This window comes from Garra rufa, chromosome 13 (assembly GCF_049309525.1).
Source record: "Garra rufa chromosome 13, GarRuf1.0, whole genome shotgun sequence".
In the NCBI taxonomy this organism is placed as follows: domain Eukaryota; kingdom Metazoa; phylum Chordata; class Actinopteri; order Cypriniformes; family Cyprinidae; genus Garra; species Garra rufa.
Window position 1 is genome coordinate 27,090,561 of NC_133373.1, and position 19,925 is coordinate 27,110,485.

Genomic DNA, 19,925 nt, shown 5'->3' on the forward strand with positions numbered 1-19,925 from the left:
GTTTTGCACCTAAACTTCTTTGCACACTTGAGTTGCATACTTAATTTTGTGCATAATTAATTTTATATACTAAATCTACTCAAACAGTGACATACACAAGATCGCAGTAGTCTGCTGAGGATTGGTTTGACGTGAGAACAGTCCTGTGTAAACTTTGTCTAGTGTTAAATTTTGGGATGTTTTGCACCTAAACTTCTTTGCACACTTGAGTTGCATACTTAATGTTGTGCATAATTAATTTTAAGTACTAAATCTACTCAAACAGTGAAGTACACAAGATCGCAGTATACTCTGCTGAGGATTGCTTGGAAATGAGAACAGTCCTGTGTAAACCGTGTCTAGTGTTAATTTTTGGGATGTTTTGCACCTAAACTTCTTTGCACACTTGAGTTGCATACTTAATTTTGTGCATAATTAATTTTATATACTAAATCTACTCAAACAGTGACATACACAAGATCGCAGTAGTCTGCTGAGGATTGGTTTGACGTGAGAACAGTCCTGTGTAAACTTTGTCTAGTGTTAAATTTTGGGATGTTTTGCACCTAAACTTCTTTGCACACTTGAGTTGCATACTTAATGTTGTGCATAATTAATTTTAAGTACTAAATCTACTCAAACAGTGAAGTACACAAGATCGCAGTATACTCTGCTGAGGATTGCTTGGAAATGAGAACAGTCCTGTGTAAACCGTGTCTAGTGTTAATTTTTGGGATGTTTTGCACCAATACTTCTTTTGCACACTTGAGTTGCATATTTAATTTTGTAGATAGTGATTTTCAAGTACTAAATCAACTCAAACAGTGAAGTACACATGATCACAGGAATCTGTTAAGGATTGCTTCGATGTGAGAACAGTCTTGTGTAAACTGTGTCTAGTGTTACATTTTTGGATGTTTTGCACCTAAACTTCTTTTGCACACTTGAGTTGCATACTTAATTTTGTGCATAATTACTTTTGAGTACTGAATCTCAAACAGTGAAGTACACAAGATCGCAGTAGTCTGCTGAGGTTTGCTTCGACATGAGAACTGTCCTATGCAGACTGAGACTACTGTTAAAAATGTATGGTGTTTTACACCAATATTTCTTTTGCACACTTGAGTTGCATACTTAATTTTGTGCCTAATTCATTTCAAGTACTGAATCAACTCAAATAGTGAAGTACACAAGATTGCAGTATACTTTGCTGAGGATTGGTTCGACGTGAGAACAGTCCTGTGTAAACTTTGTCTAGTGTTAAATTTTGAGATGTTTTGCACCTAAACTTCTTTGCACACTTGAGTTGCATACTTAATTTTGTGCATTATTTTAAGTAATCAACTCAAACAGTGAAGTACACAAGATCACAGTGCTCTGCTGAGGATTGCTTTGACATGAACACAGTCATGTGTAAACCGTGTCTAGTGTTAAATTTTGGGGGGGGGGGGGGGGGGGGGGGGGGTTGCACCAATACTTCTTTTGCACACTTGAGTTGCATACTTAATTTTGTGGATAATTAATTTCAAGTACTAAATCAACTCAAATAGTGAAGTACACAAAATCACAGTGCTCTGCTGAGGATTGCTTCGATGTGAGAACAGTCCAGTGTAAACTGTGTCTAGTATTACATTTTGGGAGGTTTTGCACTAATACTTCTTTTGCACACTTTAGCTGCATACTTAATTTTGTGCATAATTTTAAGTACTAAATCAACTCAAACAGAGAAGTAAACAAGATCTCAGTACTCTGCTAATGACTGCTTCGATGTGAGAACAGTCCTGTGTAAAATTTGTCCAGTGTTAAATTTTGAGATGTTTTGCACCAGTACTTTTGCACACTTGAATTGCATACTTAAGTTTGTGCATAATTACGTTCAAGCACTAAATCAACTCAAACAGTGAAGTACACAAGATTGCAGTACTCTGCTGAGGATTGCTTCGACATGAGAACTGTCCTGTGCAAACTGTGTCTAGTGTTAAATTTTGGCTTGTTTTGCACCAATACTTCTTTTGCACACTTTAGCTGCATACTTAATGTTGTGCATTATTTAATTTCAAATACTAAATCAAATCAATCCGTGAAGTACACAAGATCGCAGTACTCTGCAGAGGATTGCTTCAACATGAGAACTATCCTGTACAAACTGAGTCTAGTGTTATATTTTTGCTGCGTTTTGCACCAATACTTCTTTTGGAAAATGAATTTGGTGATTTGCATATTTAATTTTGTGCTAAATTAAGTACTACTAAGTACTAAAAAAACCTCTAAAAGCAAAGTAGTCTGCAAAGAATTGTCTTGTAATACGAGAAGTGCAAAATGTTGGGGTGTTTTGCACCAGTACTTATTTTGCATAAAGAAATTAGTGATTTGTGTATATACTTTGTCCAAAATTAATTTTAATTACTAATACAAATTAAACAGCAAAGTACACAATATTGCAGTAGTCTGCTGAAAATTAATCACAACATGAGAACTGCCCAATGCAAACTGCATCTTGTGCAAATTTTTGGCCCGTTTTGCATCAACACTTCTTTTGCATACTTGAATTGCATACTTAGATTTGTGCATAATTATTTTCAAGTACTAAATTAACTCAAACAGTGAAGTACACAAAATCTGCTGAAGATTGCTTTGACATGAGAACTGTCCTGTGCAAACTGTCTCTAGTGTTATATTTCTGGGGTGTTTTGTATATCAATACTTCATTTGCATGAAGAATTTGGTGATTTGCATATTTAATTTTGTGCTAAACTCATTTCAAGTACTAAAACAACTCAAACAGCGAAGTACCCAAGATCAAAGTAGTCTGCAAAGAATCGTTTTTTAATATGAGAAGTGCTAAATTTTGCACCAGTACTTATTCTGCATAATGAATTTAGTGATTTGTGTATATAATTTGTGCAAAATGAAGTTTAATTACTAATACAAATCAAACAGCAAAGTACACAATATTGCAGTAGTCTGCTGAAAATCAATCACAACATGAGAACTGGCCCATGCAAATTGCATCTTGTGCTAATTTTTGGGCCGTTTTGAACCAATACTTAATTTGCACACTTGAGTTGCATACTTAGATTTTTGCATAATTATGCACATAATTTGTGCATAAGAAGTACACAAAATTGCAGTAGTCTGCTGAAGATTACTTCAACATGAGAACTGTCCTGTCCAAACCGAGTCTAGTGTTAAATTTTTGCAGCATTTTGCACCAATACTTATTTAGCAAAATGAATTTGGTGATTTGCATATTTAATTTTGTGCTAGATTAAGTACTAAGTACTAAAAAAACCTCAAAAAGCAAAGTACCCAATATCACAGTAGTCTGCAAAGAATTGTCTTGTAATATGAGAAGTGCACATTTTGGGGTGTTTTGCACAAATACTTATTTTGCATAATGAATTTAGTGATTTGTGTATATAATTTCTGCAAAATGCATTTTAATTACTAATACAAATCAAACAGCAAAGTACACAATATTGCAGTAGTCTGCTGAAAATCAATCACAACATGAGAACTGCCCAATGCAAACTGCATCTTGTGCAAATTTTTGGGCCATTTTGCATCAATACTTCTTTTGCATACTGGAGTTGCATACTTAGATTTGTGCATAATTAATTTCAAGTGCTAAAACACCCCAAAACCCAAGATCACAGTAGTCTGCAGAGAATCACCTTGTAATATGAGAACTGCCTCATGCAAATGATCAAAATGCAAAAATTTATGGTGTTATGCACCAATACTTATGCATAGTTTGTGCAAAATTCATTTGAAGTACTAATACAAATCAAACAGCAAAGTACACAAGACTGCAGTAGTCTGCTGAGAATCCCCTGCAACATGCAAACTGCCTTATGCAAATTACATTAAGTGCAAAACAATGGGGTGTTTTGCACCAATACGTCATTTGCATACTGAATTTGTTGATTTGCATACTTAATTTAGTGTATACCTAATTTCAATCACTAAAACAATTCAAACTGTGCATTTAAATAAACAATGCTATCAGCAGATCTGCTTCAATCTTTGTGAATTCCCCACATAGTCAGCTATCAGCTCCTGTTGCACACAGAAAAATACAATGTACAGTGTTACAAAGACAAATGATTGTTCTTACAGTGCATTTATCTGCAAACTCGTGGCAGTGCGGCTCCACTGAGGACCTGGAGAAAGTTTACATTGCTGGAGAATGAAGCATATATTCCAGCAGAATCAATCTAATCAATCCACCGGACCACAATGGCTCTCTGGCAGGGGAGAGTAGAGGAAATATAGATTGTTCAATTATGTTGTCAGATATGAGAGCAGAGAAAACAAATAACCAGAATCCATAAGTGCCTGAAAACTTTAGCTGGGTAATACATGTACTCATTTAAGAGCATTCGGCCATTATCTTGTGTGACTTGCATGGTAAACACAACACCAGATGTATCAAAAACCTATTACGGCTTAAGAATGACTCTGTGAGGAGAATATTTACGTCAGTATTTACATTTAAAAAGGCATGCTGAGCATGAAAACGCAGAGCTGTCATATCTAAGTCTCACTGGCCCATCGTTTTTCCAGGAATAGACTGACTTGAGGGCCGCACTTAAGCACACACTTCTAGGTTAAATGTCTTGGCATCTTTGAAAGCCTGGTGTCACCGTTGCTATAGACCCATTCAAATACAGAAATGTGTATTTGAGAACATCCATCTATCAGAAAAAAAGAGCTTTGCAAGGTTTTCTTTGTTGCCAGACACTACAAATTGATCGGACATCTTGTTGAAAAGACAAGACCTCTGCTCTCTTTTAGATTTATAAGAAATACAAGAGCTATTCACCACAACAGTGTGAGATGGAAAAGCACACCTAAGTGACTGACAGCGATAGGTTCGGCCAATAAAGGTAATGACATCTTCCTCAGTGGCTTAGTGCTTTTACAGCAGCACTGAATACTTATCAGTCCACGGGATCAGCAGGAAGTAACAGAAAGCCAGGCTTATCTGTGTTTTGGTCTGGAGCTTTGGGGGAAGGGCTGAGGAGGTTTGGAGTTAGTTGTCCTGTTTGGGGTGAAAACATGCCACAGGGTGCCAGGCTCGCAGAGTGACTGAATACTAGCAATGACATTACATAACTAACAAAAAGACATAATCTGATGTCTGATATATTTTTTTATTAACGTGGAAATTATTTGCAGAGTATTTATGGATCCTTGCATTTGTAATACAGGTTACACAGTATTTGCAGCATTTTTAGTTCTCCAAGCCACTTTCTTAAAAAAAACAACTATTTGTTGATCAAGTACAATGCAATAGATAATCAATAGTTAATCTAATCTTTTAATTACTACACCTCAGTACTTAAAATACATTTGTGTACAGTTGCTATTCTACTTGGTTTTCTTCAAAAAGTACACAACCAGTCAAAAGTTTAAAAGTACACTAACAGTCAAAAGTTTTTTCATTTTTTTTAAAGAAGTCTTTTCTGCTCAACAAGCCTGCATTAATTTGATCTAAAGTACAGCAAAAACAGTAAAATTTTGAAATATTTTTTTTTACTATTTACTGTCTAACTGTTTTCTATTTGAATATATTTTAAAACATAATGTATTCCTGTGATCAAAGCTAAATTTTCCAGCATCATTACTCCAGTCTTCAGTCTCACATGATCATTCAGAAAGCAGGACTCTTTGATGAATAGAAAGATTCAAAGATCAGCATTTATCTGAAATAAAAAGTTTCCGTAACATTATACACTGTACTGTTTAAATGCTTTGAGCCAGTTTAATTTTTGGGAAAGAAATTAATACATTCATTAAGCAAGGATGCTTTAAATTGATCATATTTTTAAGCAGCATATTAGAAAATTCAAATGATTTCTGAAGGATCATGTGACTGGAATAATGATGCTAAAAATGCAGCTTTGAAATCACAGGAATAAACAAAAAATAAAATATATTCAAATTGTAAAAATGTACAAATATTTCTAGACTGTACTGTTTTTGCTGTACTTTAAGCAGAAGAGGCTTCTTTATAAAACACTAAAAATAATTCAAAATCAATCAAAAGTCAACATTTTTTTGACTGATAGTGTACATCTTGATCACCACTGACTATAATAATTTGTTTACACTATAACAAAAGTAGATGACAAACATTGTAATTATTATACATTTTAAGTTAAAAACTGACTTTACATGGGTTATTTTAAAATGTAACAATATTTAGGGTTCTTTAAAAAGAAATGAATAGTTTTATTGAGCAACGATGTATCAAAAGTCACAGTGAAGACATTTCTAATGTTACAAAATATTCTATTTCAAATAAATGCTGTTTTGTTGAACTTTCTATTCATCAAAGAATTCTAAGACAAAATGTGTTCACAAAATTATTAAGCAGCACAACCATTTTTAACATTGGTAATAAAAAGAAAAAAAAATATTAAACACCAAATCAGCTAGAGTAATGAGTAATGGCTGCTAAAAATTTAGCTTTGCCATCACAAGAAGAAATTACATTTAATACTGCATTTACTACATTTTGACCAAATAAAAGCAGCCTTGAGCATAAGAGACTAATTAAATAAAAAAAAAAAAATATATATATATATATATACACACACACACACACACACACACACACATATATTTATCTTAATATTATTTCTCAGTTGTAAAATTATTTATGCGAAGTCCAATTTTTACCATTTAAAAATGTGCTTCCAGTAAAAACATGATATCACACACATGACTTTGTGATACAGCTCTTATCCCAACTCAAGTTTACTGTATATGGCCACTACTGAAAGTAACAACATGTTTTGATTTTGATGTTTTGTGTTAAAACTTGACATGACAGAGGATCTTTGAACTGCAGAAACGTCTTGAGAAACGGTGCAGTAAGGGACAGGCAGGATGCACTGATGCCATGCAAATGAGCAGTTACAAAACTGGGCCTAAAACATGAGGCAGATCTTCAAGTTGGACAGACCAATGACCTTCTTTCTTTCAGATTACTCAAAACGCACAGTGTGATCTGATGTGACATCCCTCTGCACAAACATGACAAGCTCAATTATAGGAAATTGAGAATAACAGAAATTGCTGAGAGTCAGTTAGAGAAAAGCCAAGACATGCAGACACACAGATGAGGACTGCACTGGTTAGTGACTACAATCAAATGACTTCAGAAGGCTTTCTGACTGAACAAAAAAAAAATCTCAGTCCGAAAAGATCATAGGTCTAATAAATAGTCTGATAGCATATGGCCTTGCTCTTCCAGTTGTTCATACGTGTTACTTTTATCTACTTTGAACATCCATCCCACATATGTGACCAATGACAGGCCAGGATGTCTGTATGCTTAGAAAAATAAAGTCCAGCGGTATGTGTCTGAGGCGCAAGTGTCAATCAGAAGATTTATTAAGGAAGAACATGCATAAACACACTTTGTATCTTCATCTAAAATTGATGATGTCATCTATCTTCAGATGAAAGCATCTTTTAAAACCCAAGCTACAAGGAAACAGCATGTTTTAGGTATCAAATGAACACACTATTACATTCAAATGTATAAATTACTCATGTGTAAGCAAATTGTGTGCAGACACTGTGTGGCGTCTACGGACAGAGCAAAAAGGGGGGGAAATCAGATTAATCCTCAGCCTATTCGATTGAACCGCAACTCCCACATTCCATCAAAAGGTATTTTAACATTTCCAGAATGGGGCTTAATGGAGGTAAAATCTGAGAGCTTTGCCATTCACATATTTACAATTACATGGCCGTAACCAGGGGTCCGGGGTGGGGTTAAGAGATGTGCTATAATAATACAACTCATTATATACACTATTTTTGATAGCATTAATAACATTCCTGACTGATAATATAATTTTTGTGTTTGTTTTACCGAATGTGTTATCTTGTCAGCAAGATCGCATCATTAATCGGCCATATTAGCGGCACTGAACGTAAACAATGCCACTGATCCGAAGGAGCTCGCAAATTTTACTGAATATTGCTGCTGAAAATGGTTCATTATTGTCATGTTTTGGACTATACTAACCGGTCAGACCGGGAAAAACATTTGGAGTACTACAGACTGCCAAAAGTTAACAAATCAAGGAGAAGACTGCAAAAACTGTCTGAGGAACAAAATGCATTCGTGGTTGGCCAAAATGAACCCGGATTTCCAGAGCAAGAATCTTGACAACATTTGTGTTTGTTCTTATAATTTCTGGAGAAACCATGCATTAAGAGCCAGAGGGTGAAAACTCTTTTAATTTTTAAGATCAGGGTCAATTAAACATATTTTGTCTTTTGGGAAAAGCAAACAACTTTCTTCTGCAGCCTCTGAAGGGCAGTACTAAATGAAAAACAATATCATATTTAGGCAAAATAAGGAAAATGTACATATCTCCATTCTGTTCAAAAGTTTTCACCCCGACTCTTAATGCATGGTTTTTCCTTCTGGAGCATCAGTGAGCATTTGGAGCATCTTTAATAGTTGCACATGAGTCTTAGTTGCCCCCCAGTTGTCCTCAGTGTGAAAAGTTAGATCTTAAAATCATACAGTCATTGTTGGAAAGGTTTCAAATACATAAAAATGCTGGAAAACCAAAGAATTAGTGGGACCTAAAAGATTTTTCTGAAGAACAGCAGGCAGTGTAAATGTTCAGGACAAGGAAATCACAAACAACTATCACAAAAAAAAAAAAAAAAGATGTGATCATTCAAGTAAGAACAAAAATCAAGAGGATGAAAACTTTTGAACATGGTCATTTTTATTAATTCAGCTATTATTTTCTTTTGTGGACTATATGTAAACATCTTTTATGTGAAATATCTTATTCAGGCCAGTACTAAATAAACAATAACATGCATTTTGTATGATTAACATTTTGCAGATTCTGAAAGAGGGGTGTAACTTTCGACCTCAACTGTACGTATTTTCGCCACCTATGTTTTTCTGTAGTTTAGACAGCATAAATTAGCAGAACAATGTATTCAGTAGTATATTAACCGTGCAATGAATGCTGTTGTTTACATCCAAGTATCTCCAATATGGCCATGCTTTTGGGTAACTGACCAAACCGTGACGTAAGTGCAAACTCTCTAACTCTCTAACTTGTCCATGGGCTTTTTTGATTACTGTGAGTTTAAGTTCCAGCGATGCAGAGTTGCCAGATATTGCTATGAAAACAAATAAAAATGGAAAATAGATTTAAAAATTAACCAAAATTACTTCAAATCTCTTGCAAAAAAGATAAGTATATCACTAAGCCTAAACTGCAGCTTAATTTTTAAATTAAGTGTAAAAACAAGTCCAAATATGTGTATGATAGCGGGAACTGGCAACATGGCGGAGGATGCGCCCGTGCCCTCAACTAACAACGCTTTCAAACCTTCCACCAGTGTCTCGCAGTGATCAATTTAATACCACAGACACTAAACATTCTTGCAAACTGTCTAAACTTAATTATACATGCAGACACTAACCACAAATTAGTCATTCAGAGAACAAATTTCATTTTTGAACATGAAAAATGTACAGATTATTTACATATATTTACATATTAGAGGTGCAGGCTCATGTTATTAGACAACCAGTGTTGCAAAATCTTGTGAAGACCTGAATCATCAGAAAGTCCTCAAGTTCTTTGTGATAAATGCATGATGGACGCTACCTATTAAGCCAGTTATGATCAGATCAGAATCATTTTAAGCAAGGCAGAGAAGAGCCACAGTTAATGAGCAGCTGAAATGTTTAAACTTTAATGCTTTCATTCATTTATGCAGATTGTCAAATTAGCAATCAAGTGTGAATTTAATTTTAGGCTTTTCAGAAGTCTCCCACCGTGAATATACATAAAATTTTATAATAATACTCTAACTTCCAATCATATAGTTTATGAGCCCATAACTGATACCACAGAGAACCGTCAGAATTCTTTCAACTGTCCAGACTAAACATGTACTGTAGCATAGCGTGTGCTGTGCGGATCCCAAGTTTAATCAATAAAGCGCAGCAGCATACGGTTTAAGCTGCAAATCCAGTTTGTCTCCCTGTTTGGCTTTAATTAATGGCAGAGACATAAACGACAGTATATCCTCACACCAGACCGCCATCTGTGATAGTGGGAGGTGAGCGATTTGACAGACACATACTTTGTGTAGTATGAGTATGTATAAGCTGCTTTGCTTGTTATTCTCTGTCAGAGATATGGCTCAAAGCAACTGAGGAAGACCAACAAAACCACAAGCATAAATAAAGTAAAGATCTGCGGGGAGGAGATGGCGGGGGGCACCCAGCTGAGGGATGAACTGAACTCTACCTCAATGCTTCTCAACTAGTTTAGCTTCACAGCTCACATTTTACATCAGACATTAAGTGAGCAACAACATGCACTTAAAAAACTAATTTATATACTCTTGTGAATGGTGCAGAGACGAGTGTAAAGTCGTTATTTTTGTTTTCTTTGCGCATAAAAAAATATTCTTGCAGCTTCATAACAATTACAGTTGAAGCACTGATGTCACGGACTATTTTATAGATGTCCTGCTACCTTTCTGGGCCTTGAACGTTGATAGTTGCATTGCTGTCTATGCAGGGTCATTTAATTAGAAATATCAATTTGTGTTCTGAAGATTCTGAAGGTCATGATTTGGAATGACATGAGGGTGACTAAAGAGGTAATTTGCCAAATGGCAAAATAATTTTCACTTTTGGCAGAACTATCCCTTTAACATCACTGAATAAACCTAAATACATTAGATTACACCAACAAAAAATGCACTAGAAATCAACCATGTCTATTTAATAATGTTCAAATGAATATGGTGAATTAATCAGGTTCGCAACTAAGACTTGCTATGCTGTGAATCCTCTGCTTAATACACAAATGACTGTTCATATTCATTAACCTTTAACAATTCTAATTCAGGAAGTCTGTTCTCATCTTTGTAATGCCATAATTAATCTCAGAGTCAGATGTAGGTGTTCTATCTCTTAATGTAGTCACACCTTCTGGTGATACTCACTGCGGTTATACATCAAACACAATAATTAAAATCTGAAACGTTCATTTGCAGTTCCTTAATAGATAAGTCAGGAGAAAAGGTTGTAAAACCCTTCTGTGATATTTTGAATGAGATCTTTTGGAATGATTACTATTATAGGCTTGACGTGGCACACAGAAATTCAACTCAAAACCTGCATGTCATAATTAATCTTCCTGTTTGAATCAAGCAACAGGCCAGACGCTGGAAAAACTTTCATATTTGCCCTACTAACCCTTCTTGCTCACCAACAGTGAGAATAGACATGTAGCCAAACTACAAGAGAAAGAGAGAGAGAATAAAAGAGTATCTAAAACAATTTTGAAAAACATGCTCAACATCATAAATCTATATTTTAGATTATTTAATGCTAAATCAGTAAAGAAGACACAGAGAGCTTCTATAAAGTCTGGTAGACGTAGAGAAAGGAAGAGAAGAAAAGTGTTTTTAGGTCAAAATAGTAACACGCCCCCCTGAACAGAACATGAGAATGTATAATCAAACCCATGTATCTTGGCAGCCGTCTCATGAACGACTTTCCTCCTGTAGATTAACATATGGGGCAAATAAGAGCGCTATGGAGTGATATCCCTCCCCTCAATGCACAGAGACATAGAATTGCTTCCATAAGATTCCTTTTCACAGATAATAATCCAAGCATAAATCATTATATTTAATTATGAGCATGAGGAAAGGATAATTGCTAAGGCTTGAGGGCCCTGGAAAGACCTGGTGTTAAAGTAAGACAAAAGTCAAGAACTAAGGTGACAAACTGAAAAATATAAGCATGCATATATGTTGCATGAATATAAATAAAACAAACTGAATAATGCGAATGCAGTTTTCTTCACATGCTAACAGTGACATGATGATTTGATCATTACCATGACTGTAAATTAATCTACAACCCACATACCATCGGTTTGGACTGGGTGGCACAACTCATGAGTTATGCAGAAATAGATACTGAGTGCCAGAAGCATGACAGTTCCTATAGCCTATTAGTAGACCCTCTGCCACTCACTAAAATAAAAGCTGAGGTAAGATTGCATCATATAAAGCCAGATTGCAATGACACAATTATTATTAACATGCAATGTTGCTGGGAACAGGCCTGTATCTATTTAAGTAGGAGGCTCTCCATTTGAATTATCTTTCTTTGCTATATCAGTACAAAATGCAGCTTGCAAAAGAAATTGTGTAAATGATTGCAAAGCTTATGCTCTTCCAGAGCAGGATTTCTCTTACCAGGCTGAGAAGTTAGTCTAGAGAGTGAGAGGCTTTGCTGAATGAATGCAATTCAGAAGAGAAAAAGAGGGGCAGAGCCCTTTTGGATGCTTTGGGGAGGGGGGTCATAGTTACACCAATCAAAACGAGCCTCATCCGGCAGCGCGAGATTTGATTTCTTAAAGGAGCAGATTTTTTCTGGTCCAGGGGAGAAGGAAGGGGGAAAAAATAAAGGCATTAGTCAATTTGAAAGAAGGGGTGGGAAAGTGTTTGCTTGCATCTGGAAACACCAAACCTTCTGAAGGAGCCCAATGGCGAGATCACAAATATCCTTGCTTTGATCACTCAGACACACATGCACATATGCCATTAACCAGACATACAATTTCTTATCAGTTCCAGCTGATTTATTCGTGTCAGATACAGACTTCAGCATGACGACATGTAACTCATTTCCTTTGCTACAAAACGCAGATGGTCCATTTTGAGAGTATATTGCACAAAATAATGAAAAACAAATGTGCCATTATGATAAAAAACAAAAAAACAAAACAAAAAAAAAAAACAGCAAAACAAATCCAGTTTTACACCTGCTATTTGGGACCCATTCACACAGATATACATAAACTCCTAACTTTACTATATTACAGAACATATACAATCTTCAATCTAGTACCAGAAATGAGGCTCATGTGTTCCCCCAATTTCATTGTACACTTCCCTATAGAAACGCTTCAGATCTACAGCTGTACATTTGCCTTGAGTAAAATAATAACCAGGCATTTAAATGCAAGTCGACTTCTCAGTTTAATTCTTGCATGCTTTTACAAATGAAACCGGGTTGAAGTGCCTGAATAAACCTCACTTAAAGCACAGTAAGAACATTCCCTTTAACTGTACAAAAATATGCCAGAAAATATTTTACTTTTTTTTTTTAAAAAGATGAGGTATGTTGGTCATGTATCAAAATGCTTCCTGCCATACCTGTGTGTTCTAGAGTGGTTATCTGCTTAAATATTCCCATACTTGGAGGGAAACGGAACCGGTTACACACAAAAAAAAGAAACATTTGTGGTGTACAGAAATTACATAAGATCTCAGAAAAAGTTCCATCCTGAATAGTGTTTCAGAATTGCCTCCAGTCGGTCCAGCAACCGTTTGCCAGCTCCCTGTAGAGATATGGGTGGGATGGGAATGCATAGTTCAGATTTTACATTTTGCGCTCCACCACAGTTTGAGCAGTTTCACTGCGAACCCCACAGAATAACCACATACTATGGCAAGCTACTTTAACATTTATTGCTTTAAACTGACTGGTATCTATTTTCATGTGACTAGCATTTTATTTAAATTACTAGTAAGTGATAGTGGCTAGCATTTCAATTTCACTAGCAATCAATCTATTATATACACATTATTCCTACTAGTCACTATCCTATACTAGTACCAACTGGAATAATAATCAGGTACAAGAGCCTTCTCAGTTAGTAATAGTAAAACTGTAACATGAATATTTTATAACTAAAAAAAAAGAAGAATTTGTTTTCAGTAACAGCAGAATACGTTGTTACTACTGGGACAGTGACTAGCAGCAAAGTAGTGAACTGAAAAAACACCAACTAATGGCTTAAAAGGATAAAAACAACTGCTTGTCAGATAAAAGTAGAAGCTAATTAGTTTAAAGGAATACATGTTAAAAGCGCTTGCCATACACACAGAGCCCTGTCAATGTTGACCATGTTGTCACTTTTTTCCCCCTACGTTACAAGTCTCGTAACGCAGGTTCCGCCGTCTTAACCGGGACAACCACAGAGGCAGAGTCAAAAAATAACCTGAAGATGCGAGATGCCTCCTTGGTTCTAGAGGAGTTTGTCAGTTAGTAAGTGAAAACCAGATCTGAAAAGTTCGCCTCCAGCCAGTCTCCCGCGATCATCTCACTGAGCTCGGGAGTGCAATAGTCCGGGAACTCGAAGTGAGAACCGAGGCTGCCCTCGCTGAAAGAGTCCAAATCTTTATCCACCAGAGAGAGACAAAGGTTTCCTGAAGTGTTGCCCAAGTCCGTCGTGTGAGATCCCGCCGCTAAGTTCAAACTGAAGTCCACCAGCAAGTCGTCGGAGTCTTCGCTGGAGCTGCTGGACGAAGAAGAGACGGACCTGAAAGAGGATGCTGGTGACACCGAGGCAGGGTAAGCTGCGCTCTGCTTGGTAATGTTTTTGAAGTTGTAAAACAGTCTGCTGCCGGGAACTGCGCCCGTGTGCCTGGACTCCTCATACATGCTCGCGCCCTCGGACTCAGCAGCGGAGCTCAGCGTGGGGCTGGCGGGGACGTTGTGTAGCCTGATGTGCTCCTCGTCCTCGTAGTCATCCTCATCGTCGTCGTCGTCATCATCATCATCATCTTCGTCGTCAGTTAGTTCCCTTTTGATAGACTTGGTCACTTTTAAGTTTGTGAAAACATAGTTGTATCTGCAGTCTTGCGAAGAAGCCCTCGCGGTAATGCTCCCCGGTTTGCTGGGCTTGAGTTTCGCGCACTTCTTCCCTGCAGCTTTGACACTTTTGCCGATCTTCTCCGGCGACTGCACCGCTGGTTTCGAAGAACTGTCGAGCTTTGGTTTTTTCTTGGGTCTGTATTTGTAGTCGGGGTAGTCAGCCATGTGTTGCAGCCGGAGCCGCTCGGCTTCGCGGATAAAGGGAATCTTTTCACTGTCCTTCAGCATTTTCCACCGCTTCCCCAGTCTTTTGGAGATCTCAGCATTGTGCATGTCCGGAGACTGTTCCATGATTTTTCTCCGCTCGATCTTGGACCACACCATAAAGGCATTCATGGGTCGTTTAATGTGGCCGGTGGCTGTCTTGCACCAGTCCGGTTTCGGTGGCACCGGGCTGCCCGCCATCAGTTCGCTCTCCTCGGTGTCTGTGGTCTCTCGCGACATGCTGCTCTCCGTCTCGCTGTGCTCCGTCTGCTGCACCATGGTCAAAGATACTTTTCTCCCTTGATAGACTCGCAGCTGCCGCACTCCAAGACAAACCTCTTTTCAAAGTTACCGACTGCCTTCTTAACTAGTTCCTAGGTTTCTCATATCGGTTGCGTCACGCATAATTATCCAATAGCGTGCCGCGGCTCCGCCCACAAGCCTAGACATTAACCCTTAGCGTCCAACCAGTCAGTGATTTAAATGGTGCCTTCAAAACCAAAACAGCCTACTATGGCATCACAATTTCATATTTACTGATCTAAAACAAACTGTAGCCTATAATTAACCAAACAAATAAGTGATGACTATGCTCATTTCTCAGTACAAAATGGAGTTGAGTTTAAAAATAAATAATGTGCATTTATAAATTATTAAATGCTCCATCTGATGTTTTTTCTCTCTTTCCTGCACATGCATGTTGCAGTCAAAAGCTAACCAGATGAAGGCATCTTACTAGACCGCATGCTATGGACAACTTGGATTCGGACATGCCGTGTTGCCATCCTGCCTCCGTATACAGCTCAAGATTTCATTCGTGTGCACGCCTGTGGGTGGGATTTTCATTACGTGTGCGAGACAGGCATATTGAATGAACACCGGGTCCGTTCAGTGCGACACACCGGGGGATAGAGATAAAGTGAGAGGATAAACATTTAGTATATCTCTATTTGAAAAATCAGAGCATGTCCTTGTCATGCACTAACCACTTAAGCATTAATCATAAAAATACCTTTTAATAATTATAATTAGTGTAACTAGTACAATATTAATCTGAAAACCTAAATCTTTTGTTTTGAAGATAATACACTCTTAAAAATAAAGTTTCCAAAAGGGTGTTTTTGCAGTGATGCCATAGAAGAATCATTTTTGGTTCCCCAAAGAGCCTTTCAGTGAACAGTTCCTAAATTAACCATTTTGACACCATTTCAAAAATCTATTTTCGACTATAAAGAACCTTTTCAGCATTTGAAAGGTTCCATGGATGTTCAAGGTTCTTCATAGAACCACTAAAGATGCCAATAAAGAACCTTTTAAGAGTGAATCTGCATGTGTCACAAAACAGTGCTTAAAACATTCTCACATAAAATAAAAAGTACTTTTTTTTTTCTTATACAAACAAAATTAGACTCCCTCAGTTGAGATGTGTGTACTTATGGGGTCCAAAAAGCCCCCCTCAATTTATATTCATGTCATTTAGATTCACATCTTGACAATGTTTTGGCAACACACCTTTTTGTCTGTGCAGGCTGGTTGAAAACATTCAGTCTAAATACACTAAAGTTTGGGGTCAGTAAAACTCAATTTTTTCCTTCTTTTTGCAATTAGGAAAGTATGCTGGAGGCACTTGCACACTTTTCAACATCCATGCAGACTTTATTCAATGATTCACGTTTTGACAACGTAACGTCAGTGCTGGTGTTGATTATACCCCCTGTCCCACTTACTTTATATTATGCAAGGAAAATGTATGTAGGTTGTTACTCTGAAGCCTGAGCTCATAATAGAATAATGATGTTATATACGACTCAGGCGTCTTCTTGACCTACATATTTACCTTGCATATTTCTCTATATAATATGATGTGTCCAGACAGCAGACAGGAGAGGGAGTGCAAAGATTTGCTGTGTCAAGGAGGTGAGCATCTCTCTCTCTCTCTCTCTCTCTCTCTCTCTCTCCCTGTTTCTCTGTAGACCACCCTATTCCACAGCACTCTGATAAACCTCTCTGCCGTTCTCTCATTTCTCCTTCCCCTAGAGGGCAATCATTTACCCCTTTGAATCAGTCCTGCCCTGCCCCCACGCATCACTTCCTCCCCCACCTCAGACTCACGCAGTGACACATTAGAAATGCAGTGAGAGGATTTTGCTGGCCAGTTTTGCATGGAGATATTGAGATACAGCCTAAGATTAATTTTCACGGGCAGCGTCTCCTACAGACCAGACCACCCCCTTCCCTCCCGTCACGTCTTCCCGCTGAGACTGGCTGCTTCCGAGGGCTGCCTGCCACAAGCCACATGTCTTTCCAACTCAGAGCCACAGATCATAATATTCTGCTGCCTTTTCAGCTACTTTGTATAGTCACATTTAAAAATGACAATGTCGCCCCAAGACCTGGAGTTACCAAAGGTTGACACGCTGATAATGTATGTAAGGAACAAAATGGGGCCAATCGGTTAACATTAAATTGCTCACACTGCAAAGAAAAATGATTATCTTACTTAGTATTTTTGTCTTGTTTCTAGTCAAAATATCTAAAAAAAAAATTAAATTAGGATGCATTTACTAGATAAGCGTTTCTTGTTTCAAGGGGGAAGAAATTATTAAGTTCATTTGGTTTAAAACATGTCAAATTATCTGCCAGCGGGGTAAGTAAAATATACTTAATGCTTTGATGCACAACATGGGTCTAAAGTGACCTGACTGACTTTATATTTTCTATATCTTTGCAAGAAATTAATTTCATCATTCAGTATTCCAGGTATTCCTCAATTAGCCGTTTTCATTTTTCCTTTTTGAATAAAAATCGTTTGTGTGTCACTACCCTTATAATGCACAACATATGTCTAAAATGATTCTTTGTTGAATCTTTGAAATTTTTTTTTTTTTAGAATTTATAATTTCAGATATTCTTTAAACATCTTTTTTTGACCTCCACAAATCATTATGTATATATTTTTTCCTACTTTATGAACAAATGCAGTTTTTGTATTTATACATCAATTTTACACACATGGGTCTAAAATTACACATATTAAATTCCTGTTATTTAAATCTTTGCTTTTATTCAATTCTTTACTCAATATTTGAAATAAATGTATTTTATCACTTACCATTCAAAGTATTCATTATATATCTTGTTTTTGAATTGCACAAATAATATATTTATTTTTCCTTTCTTTCTTTCTTTCTTTCTTTCTTTCTTTCTTTCTTTCTTTCTTTCTTTCTTTCTTTCTTTCTTTCTTTCTTTCTTTCTTTCTTTCTTTCTTTCTTTCTTTCTTTATAAACAAACAAATTTTTTGTATTTATACATCAATTTTACACACATGGGTCACAAAACTTTGACATTTGCTAATTTTTGCAAGTAGTACACTCTTAAAAATAAAGGTTCTTCATGATGCCATAGAAGAACCTTTTTTGTCTAAATGGTTCCATAAAGAACCTTAATCACAAAAGGTTCTTTGTGACAAAAGAATGTTCTTCAGATTATAAAAAGGTAAGAAAGAGTTGGTCCTTTAAAGAACCTTTGACTGAATGGTTTTTTGTGGAACCAAAAATGCTTCTTCTATGGCGTCGCTTGAAGAACCTTTTAAAGCACCTTTATTTTTAAGAGTGTAGTGTCTTTTATACAAAAACAAGAGTATTTTACTTAGCGCACTAGCAGATAATTTTAATAGTTTTAAGCAAAAAAGAACATAATTTAGTTTTCCCACTTGGAAACAAGACTAAATATTTTGCTTATACAGTAAATGCATCTTAATTTCATAATTTTTAAATATTTTGACTAGAAACAAGACAAAAATACTAAGTAAGATATGCTTTTTTTTTGCAGTGCAGTGCAGTGTTTTAATAGCACACCCACAAGACGTGTACAAAATGCATGTTAACATGATTACAGTGTGAAAATTGCTTACTAACCTTTTCTGCGCAAAGTTAAATCAAATTTTACAACTAAGTTGCTATGACAATGCAACTCCATAACCTTAAAACTACTTCAAAATAATATGAACAGCTTAACAGCCCAAGTTTTAACTGAGGAATTAATATAAGTGGTTTTATAAAATGTTACAGCTTTTAAATCCTCCAAAAAGTGGCCTCATTCACTTCCATTATAAGCGCCCCGCTGTAACCTCAATTTTAGCCTTTGTGTAAAGAAAATGAGGGATGAAGCGAAATTATTTTCTGTGATGATCAACATTATGCTGCAAATGGTGTCGAATGTAACCTTGAATATTCCTTTAGGCTTCAAGCCAGACATTCAAGAAAAATTCTTACTGCACCCATTTCCCATTTTATTTTTATAATAACACCCTTCTGCTCTCTGAGCAGCGGTGCATTACAGTAAATTAGATGAGGCTTATACAGTGGTCAAATGGGCCTGGCGGAGAGAAGAGGTGAAGAGAAGATGATAGAGAGACGGAGAAGAGCACACCAGACAGGAATGACTCATCTCCTCCATGGCGTTTATCTTCCTTAGACTAGGAGCTGCCACTCAGCCGCTAGAGAAGTGCTAAAGCAATGGATCGATAGACAGTCCTGACTAGGAGCTATCTGATATTGAAGATGCGGGGACGTATACCTTCTGAATGGCCCCTGGATGGGCTCATTCAATATGCCTTCAATCTCAACTGCACACAAAAGGCCAAAGTCAGATTAGGTGACTGCGGGGTTGGAGGGACGCTTGCAATGGGTGGAGTGCCACATTCACATAAATGAGTTAACAAGTCTAGCATCCTGGCCATTGATTGGGAATGCGATGGCTAGCTTTGGTCTTAGGGGCCGTAGCTTACCTAACGGCTGCCGTTAGATGTGTGAAGTCAAAGCACTGTTGAGTAGGCGTGGAAGCGGATTTATGCGATTGTTTTCCAGCACTTTGTTTTTTTGTCTTGTAAAGCTGTGTGGGTTGGTTGAAAATATTTTGTTTAAATGGGTCAATAAGATTTAAATTTATTCAGAAATCATGAATTAAGTTGATCAAAGTGACTACT

General features: G+C 36.8%; 1 protein-coding gene across 1 annotated transcript; it reads right to left on the reverse strand.

Annotated features, from left to right (window-relative positions):
* Positions 1–12,706: 12,706 nt before the first annotated feature.
* On the reverse strand, positions 12,707–15,268 carry sox11b (SRY-box transcription factor 11b). The gene has a single exon (XM_073853139.1). The coding sequence runs from the start codon at positions 15,215–15,217 to the stop codon at positions 14,123–14,125; it is 1,095 nt and encodes a 364-aa protein (XP_073709240.1). The 5' UTR covers positions 15,218–15,268; the 3' UTR covers positions 12,707–14,122.
* Positions 15,269–19,925: the final 4,657 nt, after the last annotated feature.